The 25,655-nt window shown below is 41.1% G+C and overlaps 2 protein-coding genes across 2 annotated transcripts; both read right to left on the minus strand.

Moving 5' to 3' along the window:
• Positions 1-1,169: 1,169 nt before the first annotated feature.
• LOC140923994 (uncharacterized) lies at positions 1,170-20,329 on the minus strand. The gene is made up of 22 exons (XM_073374001.1): positions 19,829-20,329; positions 17,355-17,440; positions 16,096-16,330; positions 15,438-15,569; positions 14,701-14,807; positions 13,602-13,676; positions 13,131-13,184; positions 11,979-12,100; positions 10,966-11,069; positions 9,849-10,003; positions 9,438-9,544; positions 7,900-7,983; positions 7,238-7,342; positions 6,817-6,943; positions 6,575-6,624; positions 5,865-5,913; positions 5,330-5,392; positions 4,833-4,978; positions 4,217-4,300; positions 3,419-3,514; positions 2,980-3,031; positions 1,170-2,345 (listed from the first exon to the last, which is right to left on the minus strand). Exons 1-22 carry the CDS (start codon positions 20,182-20,184, stop codon positions 1,477-1,479), a joined length of 3,258 nt encoding a protein of 1,085 aa, XP_073230102.1. The 5' UTR covers positions 20,185-20,329; the 3' UTR covers positions 1,170-1,476.
• A 4,454-nt stretch (positions 20,330-24,783) lies between these two features.
• LOC140923995 (uncharacterized) lies at positions 24,784-25,236 on the minus strand. The gene has a single exon (XM_073374002.1). The coding sequence runs from the start codon at positions 25,234-25,236 to the stop codon at positions 24,784-24,786; it is 453 nt and encodes a 150-aa protein (XP_073230103.1).
• Positions 25,237-25,655: the final 419 nt, after the last annotated feature.

A 25,655-nucleotide genomic window follows, 5' to 3' on the forward strand; every position in this document is an offset into this window, starting at 1 on the left:
GACAGCGGCTTACATACTCCTCATCAAAGCAATTTTTTAATACTGTTCCAGGCTTTCCGCATGCGGCCCGCGCGCATCTAAAAGCCGGCGGTAAACGGTTCTGCGGTTTATCGCCATAGAGCTTGGTACGTCTTGTACTGCGCGCCAAAGACTCGAATGACAATATGGCGGTCGCAAATGGAAGGGAGGCAAGAATCAGCAGAGGAAGAAGTTGACAATTAAACCTCAAGGTAGGAGATGACTTGTTTTATTTAATGTCACGTACTTGAAAGAGTTCGAATCTAAGCGACGACGAGGAGTGGGCAATTCGCCGGTTCACGTCTCAGTATTTTCAGGTATTTTGTATATCTGTTAGCTGGATCTTGAGATAAGGAGATTGTTTTTACTCTTTTGTTTCAAATTAAGAGCTCTTGAGAGCTCTTCAAGTGATATTCAAGTTCAAAAAAACAAGCAGCTAGACCACATTGGCAAGAAAAAGGCGCGTAACGTAAGGCTTGTTTCTTCACAGGGAGCCCGCACAATCTGTTTGTGTAGCCGATTGTTATTTTATAGTAAATGTTCTGGATTTACCGTTTGCCTCACCTATAGCGGTATGTCGCTAATTATGTCTATAAATCAATGATAAATAAACGTTGAATTACCTTACCTGTGGTATATAGTCGTCCTTTTACCTCAAAAGCGGTTTTTTGAGCGGTTTTGAAGGAGTTTGAATTCGCCGTTGACTGTTCCTTATAATAGAGGGACTTCTATTATAAGGAACAGTCAACGGCGAAATCAAACTCCTTCAAAATCGCTCAAAAACCACTTTTGAGGTAAAAGGACGACTATATACCAAAGGTAAAGTAATTCAACGTTTGTTTATCATTGATTTATATACATAGTTAGCTATATATCGCTATAGGTGAAGCAAACGGTAAATCCAGTACATTTACTAGAAACAGATTGTGTGGGCTCCCTGTGGTTTCTTGTCAGATCTCGTGGGTTTATACAATATTAAACGGGATAAATGAAATGTCTTTACAACATTCAGTGTGGTCTAGTTATTGTTGCCCGAAAACAGGTGTATCGTTGACCTAAAAGTAATATCATTAATGTTAACTTTTTGTCCGAAAAAGATTAGACATTTCATCTAATGAAATTAAATCGAATTTAATAAATGGCTGTCTTGGTGTCGTCACGCAATAATGCGTGACGAGTCTGCGTGACAACGGGTACTCTCTACCCATCCCTGCTTGCTACTGTAGACGTCTCTCTTTGAAACAACAAAACAACAAATCGAATTAAAATCCTAAACAAATATATGTCCTTAAGATGCTTATTTCGGTTCAAATAAAAAGGAATGAAAATGAACACAAGAAGGTCAAATGTTCCGGAAGTACGCTAAAAACACTGCATCATGCAGTATTTGTTTCCGTTACGGCATGATATTGCCTGACTGTCGACTTTGATTATTATACTTAACAGTATCTAGCGGTGTTAATTTATTAATCTTTCCTGCGTGGAAATAGTAGTGTTATTCTCATCTGGAACAGTAGAGCTTGGACATTCAGTCAGGATTAAAACGTCAAAATCGCAGGTGGGACATTTTTCCTGAGCCGAGTGCGTGGGGCTTGAGCCACGGGAGGTTGAGCTGCAGGAACCCGTGCTTCGTGAATTATTTCTTCGCACGAGCCGCGTGGAATAACTCCTGGCGACAACCGCTGTGACGGGGCTGTTGGGGAGAGAGTAGGAATTATTTTCCGAGCTCCTTTGACGATTTAGCGATGTCGAGCCGGTTAAATTCTCACTGCTTCGCCGAATAAGTTCTTTCGGGTTGTGGTTTTGGTTCATGTCATCGTGTGACGAGGAAATCTCCGGTAAATTGCTTTCACTCCTGCTACGTGGTCGACGATCTTTCATAAACGAGAACTTTTTGCGGAGAAGCCTTGCACTCTTAGGCTTTCGTGTTTCCGTGTCGCTTTTCATCTCAGCTATGCCAGCATCAGGGTTTCCTTCATTCCAGGAAGCACCAGCCGATGCTTTGTCCCTACGAAGAGAACGGACCGTCTCAACAACAGCGCTTTTAAGGCGTCCACTCTTGCTAGGCCAGTCTTTAAGCTGATAAGTGTCTTTCTTTTCTACCCGTGGGGATGCACTGGGAGAAACCGCAGCGCCATCTTCGTTCACCTTCGTTCTTCTCTCCTCTTTCCTTTTTATGCTCTGAACGAGAACTCCCCACGTTACACTGCTCTTTTCTTCCTTTGGCGGCTTTTCGGGTGTCGAGGGAGACGAGGTAGACTGGGTTACGGAGAAAGGTAGAGAACCGTTGGAACTCAGCGAGTCGGAAGATGCCACTGAACTTTTTGCTGCGGTAGAAAGTGAAATTTACAACCTCAATACGGTAGACTACGAGTAGTCCCCATTTTTCCTCCGGGATAGTACAGCGAGCGAAACGCGAGCACGCGTGAAAATCACTCCACGCGAGAAAGGCGAGACGCTCATTTTTCTCTCTCCCCGGTGCGTCTCGCCTTTCTCGCATGGGGTGATTTTCACGAATCAAATGCTAACTAAAAGTAGTAGGCTTCTGAACAGTGCAAATAAAGTTGAAGTTCTGAGGTGAAAGAAAAAAAATCAGAGGAACCGTAATACACCACATTGCACCTAATGCAAACGTCCTTAATATGCAAGATATTGAGAGCTCGGACATTTCGTGCCACAATTTTCCAGAAAACGAGCCTGAATCTCCACATTTAAGAGTGTTCCAAGTATCTTTCGGAAAGGCCTAGTCGTGATTGCTTTAGCTGTATTGCAACGCAATGTGAATGGCCCCAAAAAAATATCACGCCATTTTCTCCACCAATCAGAACTACGATCAAGGCTCACGCCCATTTTCCCGCGCTGTGCACTGGTTACACGCACTTGAGATGCGATTGGTTGAATTGTGATACTCGATTGGAAACTGGTTTGTGTAGTAAAATACCACAATATACAAACCTAAACCTCTTGGCTTTCGGATGACTGGATTCCCTGTGTTATTGGTGTACTCATCTGCCTGTAACGTTAATTTAAGTTTTATATTAACCCTTTCACTCCTACAAATGGACAAAGCGAAAAATTCACAAAAAATTCCATTTTTTTTGTAAATCCTGGGTAGTAATTGAAAATGGTATTATGCAAAACGTCTGCCAAAGAGGTCTCATTTAAGTAGTAAAGTCACAGGATTCTGTCCACATATTTTAAAGTTGGTTTGAGCTCCCGTGAGCTATGTGTTCGCACAATTTTTGGCCGCGAATGTTTGGTTTTTGCTGCAAAATTAAATGCAAACTAAAGGTTTTATAAACTGAGATGTATGCCTATGATTTTTATTCGTATAAAGGCAAAAGTGTGCTTCTTATTGATTTGTGTTTTATAGTTAAAAAAAACACTAAATTTTCTTTACAGGTTTTTTGACCTCTGGTGGAGTGTACTTGAATGCCACTTGTAGTTCTCCGCTTTTCACTCCACGCAGTCGATACCAATGCTTCTCATACGGAGCCTGTAGAGGAAAACAAAGAGAGAAATGTTTGTGAAATGAAAAAAAAAAGCGATCTCGAAAATATTTTCCTAGTCGATACTAACATGTCGCTTTTCTCTAACGTTTTTCTTCCCATGTAAGTGTGGCCGAGTGGCCAGCGTGTCGGACTCGCAATCCGTCGGTCCCGGTTTTGATTCCCGCTCTGGCCACTTGCTGGATTTGTTCTCAGTTGTCCTAAGTTCAAATCCCCAACCATTCTTGTAAAGAGACAAAAACGGCTGCCTCCTGCCAGTTGGGGTTTTTAATCCTGTTATGTTCTATTTGGATAGTTTATTTTAGAATTGTTTGAGTGGAATGCCTGTAAACTAGCTGGATAAGCTAAGTGCACTTTCCACTACAAACAAACCTTTAGCCTTAAACCTTTTATGTAAGCAGACATTTGTGAGGAAGTCTTAATTTCTTGATGGTGTATTAGTTGCGATAAAACGAACGGTCAGCGCTTTTTCTTAAGATGCTTTACTTTAGATGGACTAGTTAAGTAGTTCGTGAACACCAAAATTTAGAGTGTCCATATTAGATTCAATTATTTCATTACTTTCTTTGCTTCTTTTTGCAGGCTTCCTTCTTTGAAAGGTAGAAATTAGAATCAGGACTTAAAATGGTCAAGCAATGGTAATGGCGAGAGTTAGGAGCGATCTGAGACAAGGTAATTATTTTCCTTACCATTCCTAAGTCTTTAAGTTTCTCTGTTGTAAAAGCAAGTTGACCCATTCTTTCTTGCGACAGTGGATCTTTATCCCAAACTTCCTGCAAGAACAAACCAAACTTACAATCATTTTGTGAACAGATACGGGCAGAGGTCTTTTATGTTTTCTTTTACCAAAGACAACGACAGTGACGCGCAGCGCGCAGGTCGAAAAAACGAATTGACCAATGAGAGAAGGGCAAATTGAGCACCGGAAATCGCATTCGATTAATAACTTTTGTTCTCAATTATTTAACTCTGCCTGTACTCGAATGCAGAGGCTATTTTGACTTTTTTGTTGTCTATTTTTCTGGGGTTTTGCGGTATCCAAAGGCGATTCTCGTCTTTTTTGAAAGGTTGCATTGTCTCTGTACAAACTTTAATCTTAAATTACAGTGAAACCCCGCCTTACGGCCACCTCGGTATTAGTCACCTTGTTATTACGGCCACTTTTTTTGGCCGCCTGGCAAAACGGCCATACATTTTCTTGTAAAAAAAACCCTCGTTAATACGGTCATCCATTAATACGGCCAATTTTTTTTTTGGCCCATCGGTGAGCGTGTTAACGGGGTTCCACTGTATGTAAGTCGTTACCAAAAGCAGCAGTCCGTTTGTGTCGGGCATGGCCACCACTGTTGATTCGTTCCATACTGGCTCGAGTGTGTTGTCAATAGTTCGTGTTCTAAACTTCTCTCTTCCTTCGCTCCCCTCCTTCACTGTTACAAACGGGTCACTTTTACCTGAAAAATGGGTGGAGATTGAATTGGACAATCTTTTTGACTTCTTTTTCTGACCCTCCCCTTATAAACAACTTTGGGACCAAATCTCACAACTTCCTCCCATTTACGTTTTAAGTTCAGTCTATAACAACGCTGAAAGATTTCGTCAAAAGGGCACGAGTTCGATTTTCCATTTTCGGCTAAAAATTTGTTGAGTAATTCCTGGTACGCATTGTATTTCTTCTCTTTGTCTGTTAACCGTGAGTCACCCCAATTTTTTTGGTACAATGTTCTAAGCTCTCTCTGAGAGATTGTCCGAACTGAAATGAACTGAAATGCTCTGTTCTCTGCAAGCCTGTTTTAATTTCTTACCGTTTACATCTTTTGCCACCAAATCGCGCCCCTGGTAAATGTTAACCTCAATACTTCCTCTTTCTGTGAAAAAAGTACAAACAATCTCTTTGAATTGGTCTATAAAAACTTCACCTCGCCTGATGTGCTAAGCTACCAAGGTAAACGATTCTTTTAGCTTATCAGAAGAAAACTACAGTGGAATCCCCATTTCTTGAATCCTTGGTGTTCAAAACTACAGTGGAATCCCCATTTCTTGAATCCTTGGTGTTCAAGAAGTTCCTGAATATTCGAACCAAACTCATCTTCCCTTTACCAGTCAAACACTGCATGTTACCCATGATCTTTTGAATCAATTTTCTTTTCCCAATGTCATTTGAAAAATCGGATTCCAAGTGCTGTGGAACCATCTTGACTTGATGTGCGCAACATGCGCGCTTCATTTTTCCCGCGCTTGGAACGGCACTCGTCGAATTGTTTGTTTTCGTAAGCTATAACCGCCCGGATGAGAGTTCTGTTCCTTGTATTTTTTCAGTAGTAATATTTATATAAATACCTGCTCTCAGCAAAGCTTCTAATGTTTGTGCCTCCGTTTTGACATCTCTCTGAATATTTAAGTACACGAAACCAAAGAGTTAACTTTTCCTCGAACTTATGAGGAATTCGCTTTTCAGGTGTGTTCAAGTTTTGGGATAACAGCCTGGGACGAGAATTACAGGGTTGTCTGTCAAGGGTCAGTTTTTAAACTTTTGCAAAAAGGCTGAATACAGAATGGTAAACTCGAGACTGTGAGACCCTGGTTTCAAAATGCGAGACTCAGACTTGAGCGTTTTCACCAACTCCTAGCCCGAGACTTTACATCTAAAAAATCCGAGCCGGAGACTTTAAGCGCCGAAAATTTCGAGGACATGGTAGAAATAAATTAAAGCTAAATATATTGACCATAAACGCCAATGGAAGATAGCGGAAGCCCACCAATATACTGCTTTGTCCCGTTTTACCGTCTTAATCTCACCCTAGTACTGGCTCAGTTTGATAAGTTGTACCCATGAACTCTAAAAAATTGGACTCCTGAAGACCAAATGGAAATAAATTACGACAAATTCGAGACTCCTTTACCCGTCGGCCAAAAAGAAAATCGAGTCTCCGAGGCGCAAAAATCACCCGAAAACGCTCCCGAGGTTTCCAGATCGTGCCTAAATTTCCCGAGACCCGCGTGTTTCAAGGTACCACTCTACACCCCTATAAGTATTCAGAATAACTCACTGGTCCTGGAGACTCTCCCTCTGGTAGTCCTTGGCCATTTTCTCTCGTTTCTAAAAGAAAAGAGATGAAAAAAGTATAATCAGCCGTTCCTTTCTTGTCACGCAACACTTCTCCCCAAAGGAAAGGCTGCTCACACTCGAACAACATTCCCAATGTGTAGCCAAAAGTGACACATTCCCGCCCAATGTCACGAGCAAGCGCATGAGAAGGCCTGGGTACTAAGCTAAGGTATTTGTACTCACCTGACTTGACGACTGACGGAACAGGTCTAAAGATGGCGGACACGCATAATTTTCCCGCCTTCATCATACCAGATCCCTTGACTTTGTACATCAAGTCTAGGTTTTTCTTAAAAAGCACCGGTGAATCCTGGAAAGAGCAAAATAGCGCCTGAGATCGCTACGGCTAATTAAATCATCTTCATGTTTATGGTTGGTTCCTATGATAATAGAAGCAATCAGCAGAGAAAGTTTGAAATTTCCCGCGTGAAAGACGCGCTGTACGCGCCGAGCACTGTAGGAAACAAACTTGACCGTGGCCGCTTTTACTTGTGCAAGGTCCTGGGAAACTCCCTACCTACCCCTCCCCGAACTGACGTTAGTTCTTAGGGCAAAATGTTATGTTAGGGGAGGGGTAGGTTGGGCTTCATGGTTTTTCTTTTACCTGAGTCAAGGACAGGTTGCACGATCCCATAAAATCATCCCGGTCATCTTTGATCATCTTGATGGCATTTGTATCTTTATCCAGAACAACAAAAGATAGCGTTGTCTGAAAAACAAAAAATCGATAAAAGGCTGAATATGACTGTAACTCCACACCATATCTTGAAAATATATCAGTGCTGTGGAAAAATACTCTCTTATTCTAAGATCTTCTCAGTACAAACGAGTCAGGGGCTCTGGCCCTGCTTGTTCAAACGTTGGTTAGCGCTATCCAAAGGATAAATCACTATCCAGCGGATAAGTATTAGGGAAACCAATGGATTTATTTTTATCCAGTGGATAGCGTTATCCACCTTTCGAATAACTGAACCCCTGGCCTCAGCTTTTCAATCTTTGGATAGCGCTATCCACCGATTAAAGCACAATCTACTGGATAAGTGTTTGGGAAGCCAATTGCGCTATTTAGTGGGTAGAGATTTATCCAGTGGATAACGTTATCCACCTTTTGAACAGTTAGAGGCCTGGGCTCTATCTTGAGCGATGACGTCACCAAATAGGACTCGCTCGTCTTAATCCCACACAATGCATTGCGTCGCATGACCGTCAAAACAATACAGGGGACTAGGCCCGCGTGATCGGCATCTGGCACAAATAACAACAAACCTGGGTGTAATCAGCTACAAGTATTTCCACCATTGTATCCCAAACAGGACTCAAAGTTCCTTTAACGGCCTCTCCTCGTTTGGCCTGAAAATAAATAAATAAATACGGTTGAGTTACAGCAGTTCATTTTTAGTGGATACAAGACCACGGCGCGTTTTTAAAGCTTTTACCAGGGCGGATAAATGTTGGGCGGTGAAACGAGCGCTCCGCTCTTCATTTAATGTGTGATGCGGAGTAGGACTGGCACGAGCGCTCTTTCCGCGCTTCCGGTGCGCTTGAAGGCCGGCGAAATTTTCCTTTTTGCAAACCGGAAATCCTATTTTCTTTCGGTAATTTCAGGCTACAATGTTAAATAGATAAATTCGTTTCATAACAATATCAATAAACAGTTTCATATGTTTGTGTCTGTACGTCTAGAAGTCAAACTTGTTGGTCGTATAATGCCAAAATTTGAGTTTAATTTGAAAGTGTTGAATACCTCCTCCTTCCACTTAATATCACCTAATCGTCTTTCGCCGTTTCGTTTGCAAAAGCTTAACACTTCTTAACCTCAATTTTTACATATGTTAAAGGGGGATAAATTTTATATAACATAACAGAAAATTAGATTGATATATATTGATATAGTGGCGTTGTACTTCTTCAAACTTTGCTTCTCGGGTGCAACGCGCCATGGCGATTCGCGCAATGCGTTGCAAATCCGGCAACCGCATGTAAACAAAATTTATTGAGGTTTGTTGTAAGGTTTTTTCTCAGTTTTTCTCTCTAAAACTAAACAAGGTAAACAGTAAAAACTGAGGGGAAACTAATTTTGAAGTTTCGAACAAACAGAAAGACGTATGAGATGTTTTTTTCAAAATTAAAAAGAAGGATGATGGTGATTGAAATTAGCATAATTTCACCTTGCACGAGCTGCACGCATTTAAAAAATACACGTCATCTAGTTATGAAACAAGATCTGTTGTCATTTAGTTTTGCCTTGGATGACATGGATGAGATTTTCCTTCGTGTTTTAGACAGTACTTAGTCGTTTTTGTTTTGAAATAACATCGACATTGGTGAGTAGCAGAACGAAAATATAAATAAAAATATAATTCAGTGGTAGAGTCATGGAAGTAATAAAAGAAACCCTTTGAAAAGAGATGTTTGTCTACTCCAACTAAACCTCCCGCAAAAAATAGCAACATTTGCCTCTCGGAGACAGCGTACCAGCACAAAGGAACGAGGAAGAAGTGCAAGAAAATAAATCAAGCTGCCATAATTCAGTGACAGCGGCAGTATCTAATGTACAAACCACATCACAAGCCTGACCGAAGTCGAAAACAAGCGACATTTCCCAGTCCCAGTCCACTGCATCACACCTTTTTGCTCGGACGCGCTCGTTTCACCGCCCAACCTTTATCCGCCCTGGCTTTTACGCTCAGAAGCCGCGAGTATTTGAAAACTGTTTTTGAGAACATATCGTAGTTTTCATTAGAAATTAGTGTCCCTCGACAACGGAGCACTCTTATGAAGTGGCGAATGTTTCCCTATTTTACCTGTCTGCTGTTTTCATAAATGACGCAGTAGGGGTCGCTGAGACCATGTTTGTCCATGGGTACCAAGTTATGGCCGCTGTGGGCGCACACCAATAACACACCTGAAACTGATATCAAAAGAAATAGAAGTCAAACAGTTACCTTACTCACACGGAAGTTCTCTGAGAGATGTATGTTACAAAAGCATTCCATTTTGTCGGATGTCTGTTTGTCCGTATAGCAAAGTTCACGTGAAAGTGTGGTATTAATAAGAGCAAAAAATTGCGCTGGGTTGGTCACCCGTGGACGTTTTTAACACGTTTTTACGTCGTCTAAAGCTATTTCTTGACTTCAAGGTGATCGTGCAAATTGCTAATTTTGTCGGGGAGCTCGCCATTTTAGGACGTGTACAAGTGCTAGTTTGGAATTTACCTTCATTGGGGTAAAGATTTCGTAGTCTGCTTGCATAGTTTCTGCTAAACTCTTCGTGTGGGATCGAGTGATTTACGTCAATCACTGGGAGTGGCGTGTATTCCATTTGTAATGTGAGAGTAGCGGGTCTGAACGACTTTTCCAGTGCGTGGTCTCTGAATCACAAGAAAATCCGTCAAAGAATGTAAACTATACATTAAATAAAGATGAAGCTAACGATAATAATCACTCGTAGAAATCAGAGATTACGTAAGTGCTCTCGAGATTCCATTCTTGTCTTTTTGAGGCAGTGGTGAACGTGTGTGAACGTCACATGGTTTTAACGTGAAAATGAGTCAGGCCTAGCCTGCTTGAAAACGACGTCATTTTTTGTGACAGAGAAAATGGCCGTCATTCTGCTGGGTGCAATAGACCTTATTCACGATACACGCCAACTTTGTCTGCGCTTTAGGATTAATGAGACAGAAATAATGTCACGTGATATTTCAGGGAGCAAACAAGCGAAAAAATTGGCCAATACGAGAAATCGCGGTCGAGTTTGTTTATTCTCTTAAAACGAGACAACGATTTACTAGTCAGGCAAAATGTACAGTTCGAATTTCGAAACGTTTTGGGTCATTATTACTTGCTGTAGAGACATTTATAGTCCCTACTGCATCCAAAAAAGCAACAATGATCATTTGCACCCATCATTTGCTATTATAACGTCTCAAAGATAATACGTTCTTCATTCTCTGTTGTCTAGAATAAGCAAACTTTCTATAAGGTCTATTTGCAGGTGCAGGTACGGGTTAGAATGAAGGTAGTTTAGGATTATAGTTAGAATTCAAATTAAAGTATTTTAGGCACAACTGCGAACCTACAAACTGAACCCTCCGCCCGTTTCTCGATTTCTATCCCCGAAACATAATTAAGAAGCAGTCTGTCCACTTCCGCAATTACCATTTTTGCTGCACAAAATACCAGGTGTGGCGATTTTAATGAGACTTCTTTAGCAGTACTTTTGCGTGGCCCCTTTTGTTTCTTCGGCACCCCCCTCTCTGAGTTTTAACTTTGACCATTTCTGCGAGTAAGAAACAATTTCAACGTTGTCAGCACATTTCCCTAGAGCACTTACTGATGAGGATTGCTTTCCAGGCATAGTGTGGATAACTGCAAAACATGTTCAGCGATAGTGTACTTCGTACCAAGTTTTCTTCTTCCTTTGAGTTTGATTACAAGCTGAAAAAAGAAAAACATGAGCAACACGGATTGTGTCATTGTCAGCTAGGCAAAGCAAACAACAGAGCGAATCTTCGTTAATCAATCAAGGGCTAGTTAGGATTATTATATCAATGCAGTGTCAACAGTAAGGTGAAGGAGAACTTCAAAAGGGCAACAGATTTGCGACGTTTTAAATTTTCAGGGGCGGATCCAGGATTTTTTTTAGGAGGGGGTGCACTCGTCTCTTGCTCTACTTCAACACCAATAAACCACATAGTTTTTTTTTCTTTTGCAGAATACCAGTTGTATTAGAAAACCGCAGGTCACCTCAGGGGGGGGGGGGGCGCACCCCCTGCACCCTCCCCCTAGATCCGCCCCTGATTTTGGTGCGGTCCTCGGGAATTCAGCTAAAGCAAATTCACCTTCATTTGACATGTCATAAGCGTGTTGAAATACGGTTCACAAAGTTTGCTAAAAAAAAAGCCAGCGTATTAATTTTTAAATTGACGTTCTCACTTCCGTCTCCGTAGTCGTTGCTGAAGTTCTTTTAAACTATACCCTCGGTGGGGGACCGTTTTTCTGGGGCCCGTTTCTCGAAAGTCCCGATAATTAACGGGCCCGGTAAGCTGTCTCCGTTTACATTAAAGATCGAGGTTTCAGTAGTTTGCATCTAACATGATAAAACTGTCAGTTAATGAAACAAAATGGAGTAGTTTGCTAGCCAGGACCCGCGCTCTTATTCTTTATATTTCCATTTGAATATTTGATTTCGGGCCCGTAAAGTTACCGGGACTTTCGAGAAACGGGCCCCTGGAGTCTTAAACCCATTTGAGGTCCCGAAAGCTTTTTCATGTTTGCACTGTTTGCATTAAAGATCGAATGTTTAGTCGCTGTTTAATGAAATGTAACCAACATTTCTGTCTTTACCTTGTCGGCATACAGGTGATACACCAGTAAGGATATATTTTCAGTCCAGGCGGTATCTCCTATCACCTCCCTGGTAAATCGCTTTTGACCGGCAATCTTCACAGAGCACCAGTAAGGGTCATCTAGAACGCAAACGATTTGGTGGACAAAATCATGCAAGTAAGTAAAGTCGATTGATACCGCACCTAATCACGCACCCAACCAGCAGTCTTTCTTTTACTTTCTCGATTTCTGCTTGCTCGAGAATTACTGTGCGTGAATGGCGTTAGATCTTATTTGAGCATGCACCGCATGTTGCTAGGATACAGTTTCCAACCCAGGCCTAATAGCTGTACGTTTGGTATAGCTGGCTCAGTTGTAACCATCCATTTAATGAATGAACGGATGCTCGCAATCGAAAAAACAGATTGACTAGCCTGCGAACAAGTTCTCCGGGGCGCTCTGGCAGTGGGGCGGGAAAAGGAAGGAGAGATTGCAACTACGTCCCTGGAATTTGAATATCTGCATTAAAAAAGTCGAAGCGAAATGCTGATTGGTGGAGATGACATTAGTAATGACGTCATTATCCTTGGCACGTGTTTTTCAATGTTTGTTTACATTCGCGCTCGTTTCCGCTCCGCGCTGATTGGCGGCAATCTGACAGTTTAGTCGACGGGGAGCCACAGGGGAATTAGAGGCGGAATTCAAATTCCAGGGACGTAGTTACAAGCTCTCCTTCCTTTTCCCGCCCCGCCGCCAGAGCGCCCAGGAGAGCTTACTCGCAGGCTAGATTGACGAGAGAAAACAAGATTGACCAGTCCAGAAGGTCGGGTTACGGCGACTTCAAAGGCTTGATGCTATTTAGGTAGAACTCCCTTCTCATCCTTAATCAATAAGTGGAGGCTCTGCTTGCAGGGCGCCAATCACGATAATCACAAAAGTGTGGCGGATACTGTCTATAGGGTGTTTTCACTCACGTGGCCAACATTTACGCAAATTTATTGGAAAAAAGAAAGCGTTTGCATAAGAAAAGAGTTCAACTCCCACAGGACTGGTTTGGGACACCAACATGGCCGCCGTTTCAATGTTTGGGGCAACAATATGGCCGCCGTGACGTCATGCGAAAAACGCTCTGTTACCATGGTGAACAGGAAAACAAAAACGCTTTCTAACCTGTCAGTTTTCCATGAGATCCTCCGTTAATCGTCAGCGTAAGAACTCCACATGCTGGAAAATAAAGGCTGAATGATGAGGGCTTTTCTAACTCTTCAAACAAAACAAATACTTAATTTACCAAGCTTGTTTGGTCTATATGGCCGGATATTTGTCCCGTTCGTGTAGGTCCATAAAACGCAAAAAAAGACCTTGGCTAATATGCAGACATCTTGACCTCACGTCGCACTTGGTCAATAAACGCATATTGTGTCACCTGACTGTATCGCGGGCTCAAGTGTACAACTCATTGAGGTGACGTGTTGTTTAAAGTTATCCGCTGACCAGTTGTTGGTTTTAATTGGTCGCAGGCTCAGGTCCTCGGCCATGATGTATTGACCTTGTAATGACCGAACAGACGAGGTTGATAAGTAGTTTATATTTTAAGTAAGGTAACTCTTCAAATTTTTTTTTCTGTTCAAAGTTACTTACCATACGCTGCACCTCTTCCTACAACGTCAGGATCATCACAGAAAGGAATTGTTACGTGACCAGGATCCACAAGAGCTGTAGGTGAGAACAAGGCGTTTTAAAAAACCTTTTAGTGCACCCTAACACGCCCTTTGCAGCTAGGCAGTCACGTAGTACAAAACCGCCATGCTGGAGAGCAAAAGTGGCACTGGGACAAGACAAACAAAAGACATACATAATTTTACATGGTAATTTTCTTTGTTTGTCTTGTCCCGGTGCGACTTTTGCTCTCCAGTACGGCGGTTTTGTACCACGTGAATGGCTAGCTGCAAAGGGCCTATTCGCGGGAAATTTTAGCTTGTGGAATCCAGAATCCTGTGCTTTGGAATCCGAAATACAGTTCAAGGAATCCCGAATCCCACTAACGATTTGAATCCGGAATCCAAATTTCACTGACAGATACTGGAATCCAGTACCTAGAATCCATAATCCAGCACTGTCTTGCATTTGGATTCTCTTACGTTGGGCGGTTATTTAAGGAACAAGGCATTTTTTTCTGTCATATATTGGAAGCAAACTTTATTACAAGTAAGTCAAAAACTTATACATCTGAACAATCCGGCGACCACTGAAACCGACATACTTTGTAGTTAGGAAGTGGAATGGTACGGACGTTTCACTTTCATGTCACCAGTTGAGGTACATGTTCAATCCTTCTGTGGTACAATTTCAGTTTAAAGCATTAAGGTAATTGCCAGGCGTGCATCAGCCAGTATCCCACTTAAATCCAAACTTTGTCGAAATTTTTCAAAGTCATTAGAGAGATTTAGAGTCAGGTTTACGGCAAACAGCAGACGTGAATTTGTACCACCTGACCAAGTTTCCCCTTTACTTGTCGTTTACTGTTCATTACTTCTCCCCCAAAAAATAGTATTTCGCGTTAGCTTTGTCCATAAAAGTTGTCCTGGACAGTTTTTGTCAGAGATATCAACTTGAACTCTGACGTTTGTTGTTTGTCCCAACCGTCACTCAAAATCTCTGTAATGTATTCTAAGCAGTCGTAACACAACATCACTAGTGAACAAAACGTGAGAAATAGCAATTACAAAATTCCAGTTACCAAATTTAAGATATTCATTGACTATCTGCGTGATCCACTGTCTTAGAAGAGGGAACTCCATCAACTGCACTGCTTTCAGGAGACGAATGTTGAATGATACGTCCGGTCTGGCATAAAAAGAAAAAAAGAAAACTGCAATTGAAAAGGTCATACTACTAGTGCGTTCACTGCTGTTGTGTTAACATTTAGTCCGACTTCCGAAAAATCGCGGGGGAGATAACCGTGCAAGTTTGCCATCTGAAGTTGAACGAGAGACTGCGAACTCAGTATCAAATTCAACCTCTTTAGGAGCCAATTTAGGACGATTTGGGCCAAAACATCTCCATTAAAGAACTTGTTTAGCCCATTCCGTAACTCATTTCAGCGTGTTGATCCATGAGACTTCGAAAGTTAAATTATTTTGGCCTTAATTTAGATGGACAAATAAGAGCCTTCTGAGGAACTGATTTTACCCACATAACTGGCTCCAAACTCGGGGCTAAACAATAACAATAGCAATAATAAAATGCTCTAAATTGTTCTCTCCCTTATGGGACTTTTCACGTTTCAGTATCCAAACTGGTAGGAAGCAAACCAGTTGGCTATTTTGCAAGCGTGGCCGAGGATTTGAGCTAGAGACTACCAAGAACAAACTCAGCTGGCGATCAAGGCGGAACGTGGATTTGGGGCCTCAAGTCCAGCGCGCCAACCGCTTGGCCACGACGAGTATAAATTGCTTTAATGGACATTTCTCTTACTCTTCTGTGAAACAGATCGACACAGAGGCCAGATGAGGAAAAGGAACATTTTGGTTGAATAACAACACGAGTTGGAGTTTTCCACTGATTTGAAAATCCTCCACTGCCACGTCGGTACACGTACCAAGAAACCTGCAGAGAAATGAAGAACAGTCACGCCGCATTCAGTAAGGTTTGTCATTGTTTTCCTAGTTCAAAAACCAATGTCAAGGAGAATACATGAAAAGGACGAGAAACATCTTTCTCATGTATTCGCCAGACTTAAAATTCATCATTCATCATTTGGTCTGTAGCTCAGTGGTAAAGCATCTGGTTGAATAGTAACCAGAAGGTCATAAGGTTTGACTCTTGATTCCGAGAACTCGGATTTTTCCTGCCGAGTCCTTCTCAGCCGCCTGTGTCACTGACTGAAAAACATCTTTCGCCTTTTTTTTTTGAAAAACACTGTAGCACCTTAACACTAAAGCCCCGTGCAAACGGACGCAACATTGTTAGCCAACAACTCCCAACATTGTTGCACACCCTGTTGCATGTTGTTGCGTGTTGTTGGGAGTTGTTGTGCTAAGTTTTCAACCGGTCAAACTTTAAGCTACGGTCAACAATGTTGGAAGTTGTTTCGTCCGTTTGCACATAGGTTAAAACAGAAGATAGTCCATACCCCTTGTTTCCGAGTCTCATTCGAATGATAAATCTAGCTTCGGGTGATGTCAGACCCACGTCGAGGTGAATAACCACTTGGTATTTCCCTCTAGTTATTAAATCGTCAGGAGGGTGGTTAAAGTTGAGCTCGGACGCTCTAATATATCTCTGATCATCGGGATTATCGTAGATTGTCACGTGCTTGAGGTATGGTGTTCTGTTACCAAGAGTAAAGTCCAGAACCTCGATAGACCCTGAACAGAAGAAAATAAAAGCGTAAATATAAACATTTTCAACAAATCAATCAAGCAATCAATATGACTAAATCGCCCCATGGGGTCATTATACGTTTCTGGGAAACTGCCCACCTACCACTCCCCTAAGCCAACATTTTGCCCTAAGTGAGAAGTAAGTATTAATGTTGGCTTAGGGGAGGGGTAGGTGTATAATGATCCGCCCCATGTAAGGTAATCCGCATTCCGGAACCGGGGAATTTTTTTCTCGTGGAATCCGGAATTCTCGACTTTGGAATCCACAATTCTGCTCAAGGAATCCGGAATTTTGATAAATACTGGATTTCGAAACACAAGTTCCACTGACATGGAATCCGAAATCCACAGCGTGGAATTCAGATTCCAAGACTGTCTTGACTGTCTTGGATGCCTTTAAATGGGACGAAGTAAATTTCACAAAGGCACTACTGACACTTCTTATACTAGCAGCCTATGACCTGCAAGATGCAAACGATCAAAAGTTGACAGCATAGGCCAACAGCGGTCAATCAACTGGTCAATCAATCAATCAAAATCAATCAATCATTCGCCTCGGTGAATTGTCATAAGTCAATCGATAAGTTGGGAGGTCAAGCAATTAACTAAACAACCGACCAGTTAACCATTTGTTTTTCGGTCGAACAAGCTACCAACAAAGCTTTCGGCTTCAAGAAAACATCAAAAGTCATTCAGTTAATCAATAAACCATCGTGAATTAGTCAGTCTCTCACCCCATCAAACAATCAATCAATCCGCAATCAATCTGTCAACCGTTCGGTCTTGAGCTAAACGATCGATCAATTATTAAATTGATCATTCGATTTCGACATCAGTTAGTAAACGAAGATCGCTACAACCAACCCCTTAAATGTTAAATCTTTCGCTTTCAACGTCACAATCTACTTGAGTTAGTCTTCAGTTCAGTTTTCTATCTTTAAACTTGTAATCGGCAGTTCGAATGAATATCACATAATCTCCGTCATGTTCCATTAAGCTAAGCTCTTACCCACATAGGACGGCTTCTGTGACTCCAGTATGGGATCTAGACTGTTCTTGATTAAGCTGTGCAGTGATCTGTCGCTAAAAACAAACCTACAAGATAACAGTCATGTTAGTTGGAATTCTAATGGGGGCTTCTTTTGTTTAAACGTTTTTAATACACCGTAGATGATGAACTAGCACATTCTCCACCCCCTTTAATTTATTGCCATGGCCTATTATAAGCACCCATATTTTTGGTATGCGACTACACGACCAGGAGGCCATGTTGCTGGTCAATACGATAAACGTTTTTCGAAGAATATTCATCAAAATGGAGTTTAGTTCCCAGAGAGGAGAAATGCCTTTGTTATTAACCACCGCCATGGCCGCCGTGACGTCACGTGGCACTGATACGGATAATTAATTTAACAATCCAAACCATTTTTACTTGCTGATCTTATCCTTGATTCTTATGACCTGTTTGTGTGATTTAGCTGTGTTATTTAAAGGATAAAATAGATTCTGATCACAGTCACTATAAAAGTGTAAGGGGTATGGAGGTGGCACCCTCTTTTCTCCCCCTATTCCAAACCCTCCCATCTCAATGAGAATCCTTAACCCTCTTTAAGCGACCACCTCTCTAATGCGGCCGCTGGTCCGAAACACCAAAATTTTCCTAGTCAAACACCCTGCAATTGGAACCTGTCGTAAACAACCTCTATCACCATGTGAGATGACGATTTTAAAATTTGTCATTGTTTTTAACCCCCTGCCAGTGAGCACTTGACACTTATGTGCGCTGTACATACTACACTACTCAGAGTTTTCAACATGGCACGGCACGTATTTTAACGCGAAACTTGTATGCAATTATTTTTTTTTCATCAGTAGATATGTTAGACCTTTACCCGAAAGAGATCCCTTGTGTTTCGACTCCCATAGGCGAGTACTAAATCTTAGCATTTGTGGGTACTGGTCTCTTGAGGTCAGACTTTACTCGTTAACTCTCTTCTATCGACCCATCGCAGTTTCCTCTTTGTTTGCCTAAGTGTATTAATATTTTGCTGCAGTATAAAACGGTTAAAACAAAAGTTGACGCTCAGTGGATCGAAATTACCAAGTTTACAAGAAACGTAACTGGTACAGTTATTGTGCAGAATCATCGACCCCAAGTATTACATCTCAGCAGAATTGTCATTTGTGTATATTGAATGGAACCTAGTCCGTTCTAGTGATAATTACGAGAAAGACGGAGAGAAAGTATTAAATTGGATTCTTGTCGTTGATTTTCCAACTAAATATATTTTTGGCTCTTTTCAGGATAAGGGAAAGCACCTCGGTATTGGAAAAGAATTTGTAAATCTTCAAAACAGTAATTGTCTCGTTTCGCAGATCGGATCAAATTAATTTCGTCCCATGTATGCGCCATATTATCTAGTAAATAATTTATGCTATTTTTTAAACTGAGCTTTTATCATCGAAGGCCTCGTGAAGTTTCATTACCACCTTCGGCACGAAAGTGATGAAAATCAGCGTAAAGTGAAAAAAGTTGTTATTTTGATCAGTTTTAAGATTTATTTTGCGTTCTTTCCTTTAATGCTATGCTTAAGTAAAACTGTATAAATTCCATAACAGACATTTTAATGATGTGGTTGAGATTTGACTTAATTCCATTACTGCTTCATGCAACTTTAAAAGTTTTGGCGTGGTTGTTTCCTAAAGTTGATGAAAATTGTGCGCTAAGGTTGAATTCTATGCCCAATATAGAACTCGAGAGATAAAAGGAAAACAAAGGTTTTTGTGTGTATTGTTTTTGTTTGAAGTAACTTTGAGCTTATAAAACGCTACATAAAAAAGGTCACGTGAATGTATTCTTTCTCAAAATTTAAGTCAAAAAATATTTTTAAGCAGATGAGACAAATGCATCTTGGGGTTTTGCAGTCATAGCTTGCAAGTCAGCGTTTTTTAATCCTCTTGTTTACTGATTCTCAGATAAATGAAAATGTGTGTTACAGTAGAAATAATTTTCTATGATTTTTTAAATTTTGTTATAGTTCAAGGAGAACCGAAAAGAATGAATACCAAATAACTTCAGCGATTAATCTTATCTCTTTTTTTAACACAACCCGTAGTTTCAAAGCAGTATCGAAAAAAAACTAGACGTTCTGATGGTATATTCAAGAGGTTATGTAAGACTATTACGAGGGACTAGTTCGTTCAGCCGGCCAGCCAAACAAATATAAGCGATTTCACGGGAGCTTCTATTCTGCAAAGAATGAATCTAACAGTTGTTTCTATCTAAGCTTGGGGAGAATGGGGGAGAACTTTCAGTAATCCTAATCGAGTTCTCAATTAAGTTTCGAGGTTAAAGTGTCTTGGTTTTTGCAATACAGTCACTTGTCTTATAGGTCATGCCAGTCGCTTTGTAGTACTTAAATATTTAAACAAAAAATCTTCGCATTTTCACCCACATTTAAGTTATGGCCGACAGACACTTACCATCTGTTTATCAAAAAGTTTAACCACTCAACCGTCTCGGCGTTTGACAGAGCCCTCTGTCGTCTCCTGTCAATCTCGGCCTCCTTCGCAGCGAGATCTATAACCTTGGTGGCGTTGTTATTCCACCAAAGAACAATCCACGCAAGAAGACCTAAAATCCACGCGATATTCGCATCGTACTTTCCAATAACCCACGCTATTACAGTGAATACGAGCAGAGATATGAGTAATCTCTGTTGCTGATTCGCGCGATACAGTGCACGGCCGTCTTGTTCCGCGTCTAACGTCTGTTTTGATTCCTCCGTTTTCTTCGCATCAGTGACGCCGTATTCTCCCTGAACCGTTCTGTCCGCCATCGATCCGTGGCGTCCGCGCTTGAAGAAATCACCGGAAACTTAAATTAAGTTCGCGCACCATCGGAATTTGCTCCTCATGATCGCTGTATCGCGATGAGGGCAGCTGTTTTGGTGTTTAGAGCGGCGATAACTCGTAGCTCCGGTGCTGAAGTTTCTTCCCTATGAACCGCAATTTTAATTAAAATGCTTATTACTACAAACGAGCAAGTCTATTGGATGAAACCTCTGGGGGTATGTCTTGAACAATAAAATAAGCCGGGCATTTTCCCTCCAACAAAGACAATAAGAAAGAAGCTATTCCAAATGAGCAGCATCAATAATTGATTAAGGTAATCTCTTGCTAATTCTTTGTTGTGCGCGCACTGTTAGGAGGAGTACGACCCATCAAGAGCATTTGCTTCGGGCTTTTTAAAGTTTATACCAAAATTGATCAACGTCATATATAATTACGGCTCTTTTTTGTGGAAAGGGTGAAAAGCACTTACAAATAATTGTTATAATTTTAAATCACGCTTCACAACGGCTTTTCCTTGATGGGCACAAATAATTAGTTTAAATTAGTACACACTTAACGATTCGCTGAATTTTCTGTCTCTTTCGTTAGAGGTGTTTTTCCACATTTACATTAAATCCAGCTGGCCACTAGAATACCAAAGTGCATCAAATATTTTTCAAGAAGTATTTTGTTTTTGGGTGTTTTTTTCCATCACTAACCCATTGAAAAACCATGGTCTTGTTAAGTGCGAAATGTCACCTTCACTGTGACCGATTCTCTTTAGTTTATCTCCTCAGTTGATGAAACCTATTTTTTACTTTGTGATATGCTCAGAAAAACTGCTAATGTGGATTTAATTTGCAGCCTTGTCTAATAACACCGTTAACTACTTGATGTCTTTGTCGTTACTTATCATTTAGTCAATAGAATACAGAGTGTTCGGTGGACGCTTTTCTGCTATAGAAAAGCATTTTTTCAGGTAATTTTCTTTATTAGGCTTAGTCATCAAATTCTAGAAAAAAAAATAAACTGAATTTCCTTTTTAAGCTTTCATATCCGAATTCAACTAACCCTAGCCTGTACCAGGCTGGCGGGCTCTCAGAGAGTAGGGAGGTCGCGATAATAAAACAAGCCAAGCGGAAATAAGACGCACGAAATCTGGATAAGGGGGCGCTGGCGGGAAAAACAAGAGCGCCCTCTCTCTCCCAGCTCCCGCGCGTTTTTCTTCTCACTTTTTACTGCGCGACTGCACTTCTCTATTGGAGCCTGGAACAGGCTACACTAATCCTGGGTTATCTTAACCCAGATTTGAACAACCCGGCCATGATGTTTAAACTTAAGAACATTTTGGTCGTGCAAATCAAATGACGCCATCGCTCATAAAGATCCGTTTTCATAGGAGAGCAGATGTCTCAGCATTAATTGCTATTCCTGTGCCATGGGGCAAAAATCCCCCTTCACTACCCTCTGCGCCCCTGATTTAAGTCCTATCCCCACGTACATTGTTGCTGATGCTGAGGCAAAGACGATTGAAGTTGCAAATGCTGTTCTGCGTTTAGACTGCAAAACAGTCGTTTTTTTCTTTCTCAAAATCAGTTTAGCGTAGCTTAACAGTCCCACACGCGCGAAGCGCTCGAGCCTCACACACCCTCCTTAGTCTCGCTCTCCGTTTTAAGCCTCGCTCCATTTTTTTTTGACTGCTCGCGCTTACTTGGATACGCAAAAATACCGACTGTTTTGCAGTCTATTCTGATTTACGGTAGTTGTTGTGTCCAGAATTTATCTAGCCTTCCATGACGCGCACAAGCCAGATGGATGTAGAGCTTCTGATTGGCTAAAAACTCGCTTCGTCCGATCAGAATCACTACCCAGATCTGGGTAGTGACACGTCATCGGTATAGAATTTTTGCACTCGTTTCTTAGACGTTATTTGTATAGGTAACAGCATGATTTGTAGTGATGTTTGGCATAAATACCACGAGTGATATTTCGAAATTGTTATACGTAATTTCACGAGTCGTTAGGCGAGTGAAATTTGCGACAATTTTGAAATATCACAAATGGTATTTATGCCAAATATCACGTATAAATCATGCTATTATTTGTTTATACTACTACCCACAAAAGGTTTGTAATTTCACATGTAGGTTTTTCAAATTACGCTGAAATACCACTGCTCTGATCCAATCAAATTGCCGAAATTTCTCATGTAGTGGTGTAAGAGAAAACCACTGGTGGCGTCTTGAACAGAGTCGCACAGAGTTATCTTTATTTCTTCTTGGAAGAATTCTTGAGTCACAGACACCGATAGGCTTTTGACAGTATGATTTTGCTTCCCTCTTAAATGCCACTCCTGAATGCTCCATATTCCACTTAATTGCTCGGGCTCCCCCTTACAAGTCACTCAAATCCTCTCAATGCTCATCACAGCGGCTTTTTCATTGATTTCAACGCTAACAAAAACGCATGTTGTATAACAACAATGTATACAAATTAATGGTTTTTTAAAAATACAGCAGTAGATTATCAACAGCTGCGTCAGAGTGGTATTTGAATAATTTTATTTCGGGGGTGGGGCGGCGGTGTTGGGGAGGGAATTTCGATTTTAAAGTGTTCATTTTTTTTTTTTGAAAAATTTAACTTCACTTTCTTTGAGAAAAAATCTGGCGCGGTGGCCTGACATTAATTGTCGTCATTGTTCTTCAGCAGTTCGGTCATTTGTCGACAGCAAAAAGTGATCATCGTCGCCTCTCTCGGGGCAAGTACACAAGTGAATTGTGAATTTAAATCGTGGACATTTAGCCCATCTTGAGAAAAAAACGGGCGCACGCATACACATCATAAATATAGAAAGAGACAAAGAAAAAGGAAGTGAAAAAGAGCTCACACTCATGCTGTCAGTTGGTTTACGAAGTCATGTCGCCCGAAATTTTTAGTGAAGTCGCCCGAAATTTTATCATGCTCAACAACATCCTAACATCTTTATCCCCCTTGTTTCGTCTCATTACCGCTTAAAGAACGAGAAATATTACATATACACTTTGTTACAATTTCGGGCGACGTAACTCTGATCTCAGGCGACATAACGTCGGGTAAGACGACTTGACTGGTTACCGCTCAGTTTGTTTTGTATAGAAGGTTGTTTACTGTAGGTTAAGCTAACGTAATGCTTTAGTATATACCAGGCATATACTTTTTCATGTCTTGTGTCAATGCGGCGTGATACGATTTGTGTGCGAAGTAAAGTTCACAGAAAATGAACCATCAGGCAGCTCTCACTTCCTTAACAGTTTTCATTGCATTCACACGCACAATGCAATCTCATCTCTTCGGCGAGAGTCTCTTCGTGGAATAGAAACAGGGATCTTATCGCCTTTGCCTTAAATCTTCCCTTTTTTGTGGCTTATCTAGCACTAAACGTCGGGCTAGGGCCGCGAGATGCCATGACCTTGTAATGACCATAACAGGTCGTTTGTGGCTTATTTCATTCCACACGAGTTCTTCCTCCAATTCAACCCTGTTCGATAAAATTATAATATCGGAAAACAAATCCTCCAAAAGTGACAAGCTTAACATCGATATGGCGAACAGTCAAGCCCAGAAGATTGACGCAATTAAGAATATTTCTCTTACAGTAAAAATAATAATAACATTCGTCCTATCTTTCACCTCACGTGACTGTGTAAATTACCGAAAAGCGGTTTGCGAAAAAGTGTCGCATTGCAGGTCTATGTATTTATTTTCTCCTCCTGCGTTCGAAAATAAACTTATCGACAACAAATTGTCCTCAAAATTGTCAAATTATTTTATTCTGCCCTCCAGACTAACAATAAATTGTTTATGCAAATTCACACGCAAACATAATGAATTGATTGGACAAACAATACTTATGGACTCCTGTTGACGTGGAAAGCGAGGCCTCTTGCAGAACTTAATTTGCATTTTATGTTTGTATTTTAACTGAAAACATTGGTTAGACTCAGTCGTGAAACAATCTGGCGGTTGCAATGATCCAGTTAGGAGAATTAATCAACAGCGATTTTTCGCTGATTTTTGAATTATTAAGATAAGCAAAAACGCAAAAATTTGGCTTATGTTACGGTTGACAAGGAAGCAAGATGCGGTGGAGCGTTAAAACTAAATATTCTGTATAAAATTCACGCACAATGAGAAAAAACCAGACAAGTGAAACAGCTAAATCTCAAAGACATTTCGCATTTAACTGATGGTTTCTGTTTCACTTTTAAATACAACTTTTGCTGTGGTCATTTTTACAAACAGACTGAATAGAGACTTGTGTTTCTCCACTGCACGTGCAGTTTTCCATGTCTGATAAAAGCGATCACTTGAGCCTTAATGATAAGCTTTGTTAAACAAAATATATGATTGTAGTTTAGCAGCACAGAGCATTCGAGTCGTCCGCTGTTAATGTCAGGTTTTACATTTTTAACTCTCTGCTTTCTAAGGTGCTTATAGTTTACTAAGATTATCTGAAAGTGAACTCTAGAGTTTAACGTACACGCGGAAAATACAGTCAAAACAACTGTCTGATGTAAAGGGTGCGACCGGCCACGTTGTAATTATGTTCATATGTATATCTGTTCTCAACCATTCATAACACTTTTTACAAAATCCTCGTAATTAATTTGCCCCGTGTTATCCTCAAAGCCCTGAATTAAGGTATCCACGTCTTCGTCACGAAGTCGTTCTCCTAAACTCGTCAGCACATGTCGAAGTTCTCCCGAGCTTATCGTTCCTGATCCATCGTTGTCAAAAACTTTCAAACTGTCGATGAACGATTCCTGACCGTATTTATGCTTGCGAGAGCGAAAAGACATCATTACGGGGACAAACTCTTCGAAAGAAATGCGTTTGTTCCCGTTCGGGTCAAGATCTCTCATCACCTTTTCGACTTCAGCTTTCGTTGGATTAAGTCCGCACGATCGCAGAACTTGGCCGACGTTCGACGACTCGACTTTGCCATCGCCAACTGTATCGTACAAGCCAAAATTGTCACGGAGGTCATCCATCTCTCGATCCGTCAGCTGGCTCGCCATTTCAAGTCCTCAGCAATGGAGCTAAAATAGCAGCGGATTATAACAATTCGTAGAAACTGCGCGAGAGAGGGTTGTAAACGAGATTAGGGTCTGATAATTTATAACAGCTAATTACATATTACATCTTGCCATGCAGGACGCAAAGGATTGTGGTCTGGTTTAGGCTGTGTTCACGCTATACCGGATAAAACTTCTGTTTACACATAAGAACTGTGATTTCGGCGCGATTTCTGTAACAGAACGAAGCTGCCCTGCGCCGATCTCGTGAATGGAGCGTCACATATCGGATGGGTTCTGTCCACCACTTTAGTGTAGTGTGAACAAGTGTTCCGGATCGTAGCGGAAGTGAATAAGGAGGAAAGAGGACTGGGACCCACTGAGACGGAAGTAAATATTCAGGAGTGAGGACTGGGATTTAG

The sequence above is a fragment of the Porites lutea genome, chromosome 14 (assembly GCF_958299795.1).
Source record: "Porites lutea chromosome 14, jaPorLute2.1, whole genome shotgun sequence".
Lineage (NCBI taxonomy): Eukaryota > Metazoa > Cnidaria > Anthozoa > Scleractinia > Poritidae > Porites > Porites lutea.

What these genes read in the sequence shown, in the direction of transcription:
- LOC140923995 (XM_073374002.1), bottom strand. Translation starts at nt 25,236, where the DNA reads ATGGCGAGCCAGCTGACGGATCGAGAGATGGATGACCTCCGTGACAAT.
- LOC140923994 (XM_073374001.1), bottom strand. Translation starts at nt 20,184, where the DNA reads ATGGCGGACAGAACGGTTCAGGGAGAATACGGCGTCACTGATGCGAAG. An exon ending in AGAAGCTTTGCTGAGAGCAG is followed by an intron (nt 5,393 to 5,864) that starts GTATTTATATAA and finishes CTTTTTTCACAG; the next exon opens with AAAGAGGAAGTATTGAGGTT. An exon ending in CACCAGAGGTCAAAAAACCT is followed by an intron (nt 3,032 to 3,418) that starts GTAAAGAAAATT and finishes TTAACGTTACAG; the next exon opens with GCAGATGAGTACACCAATAA.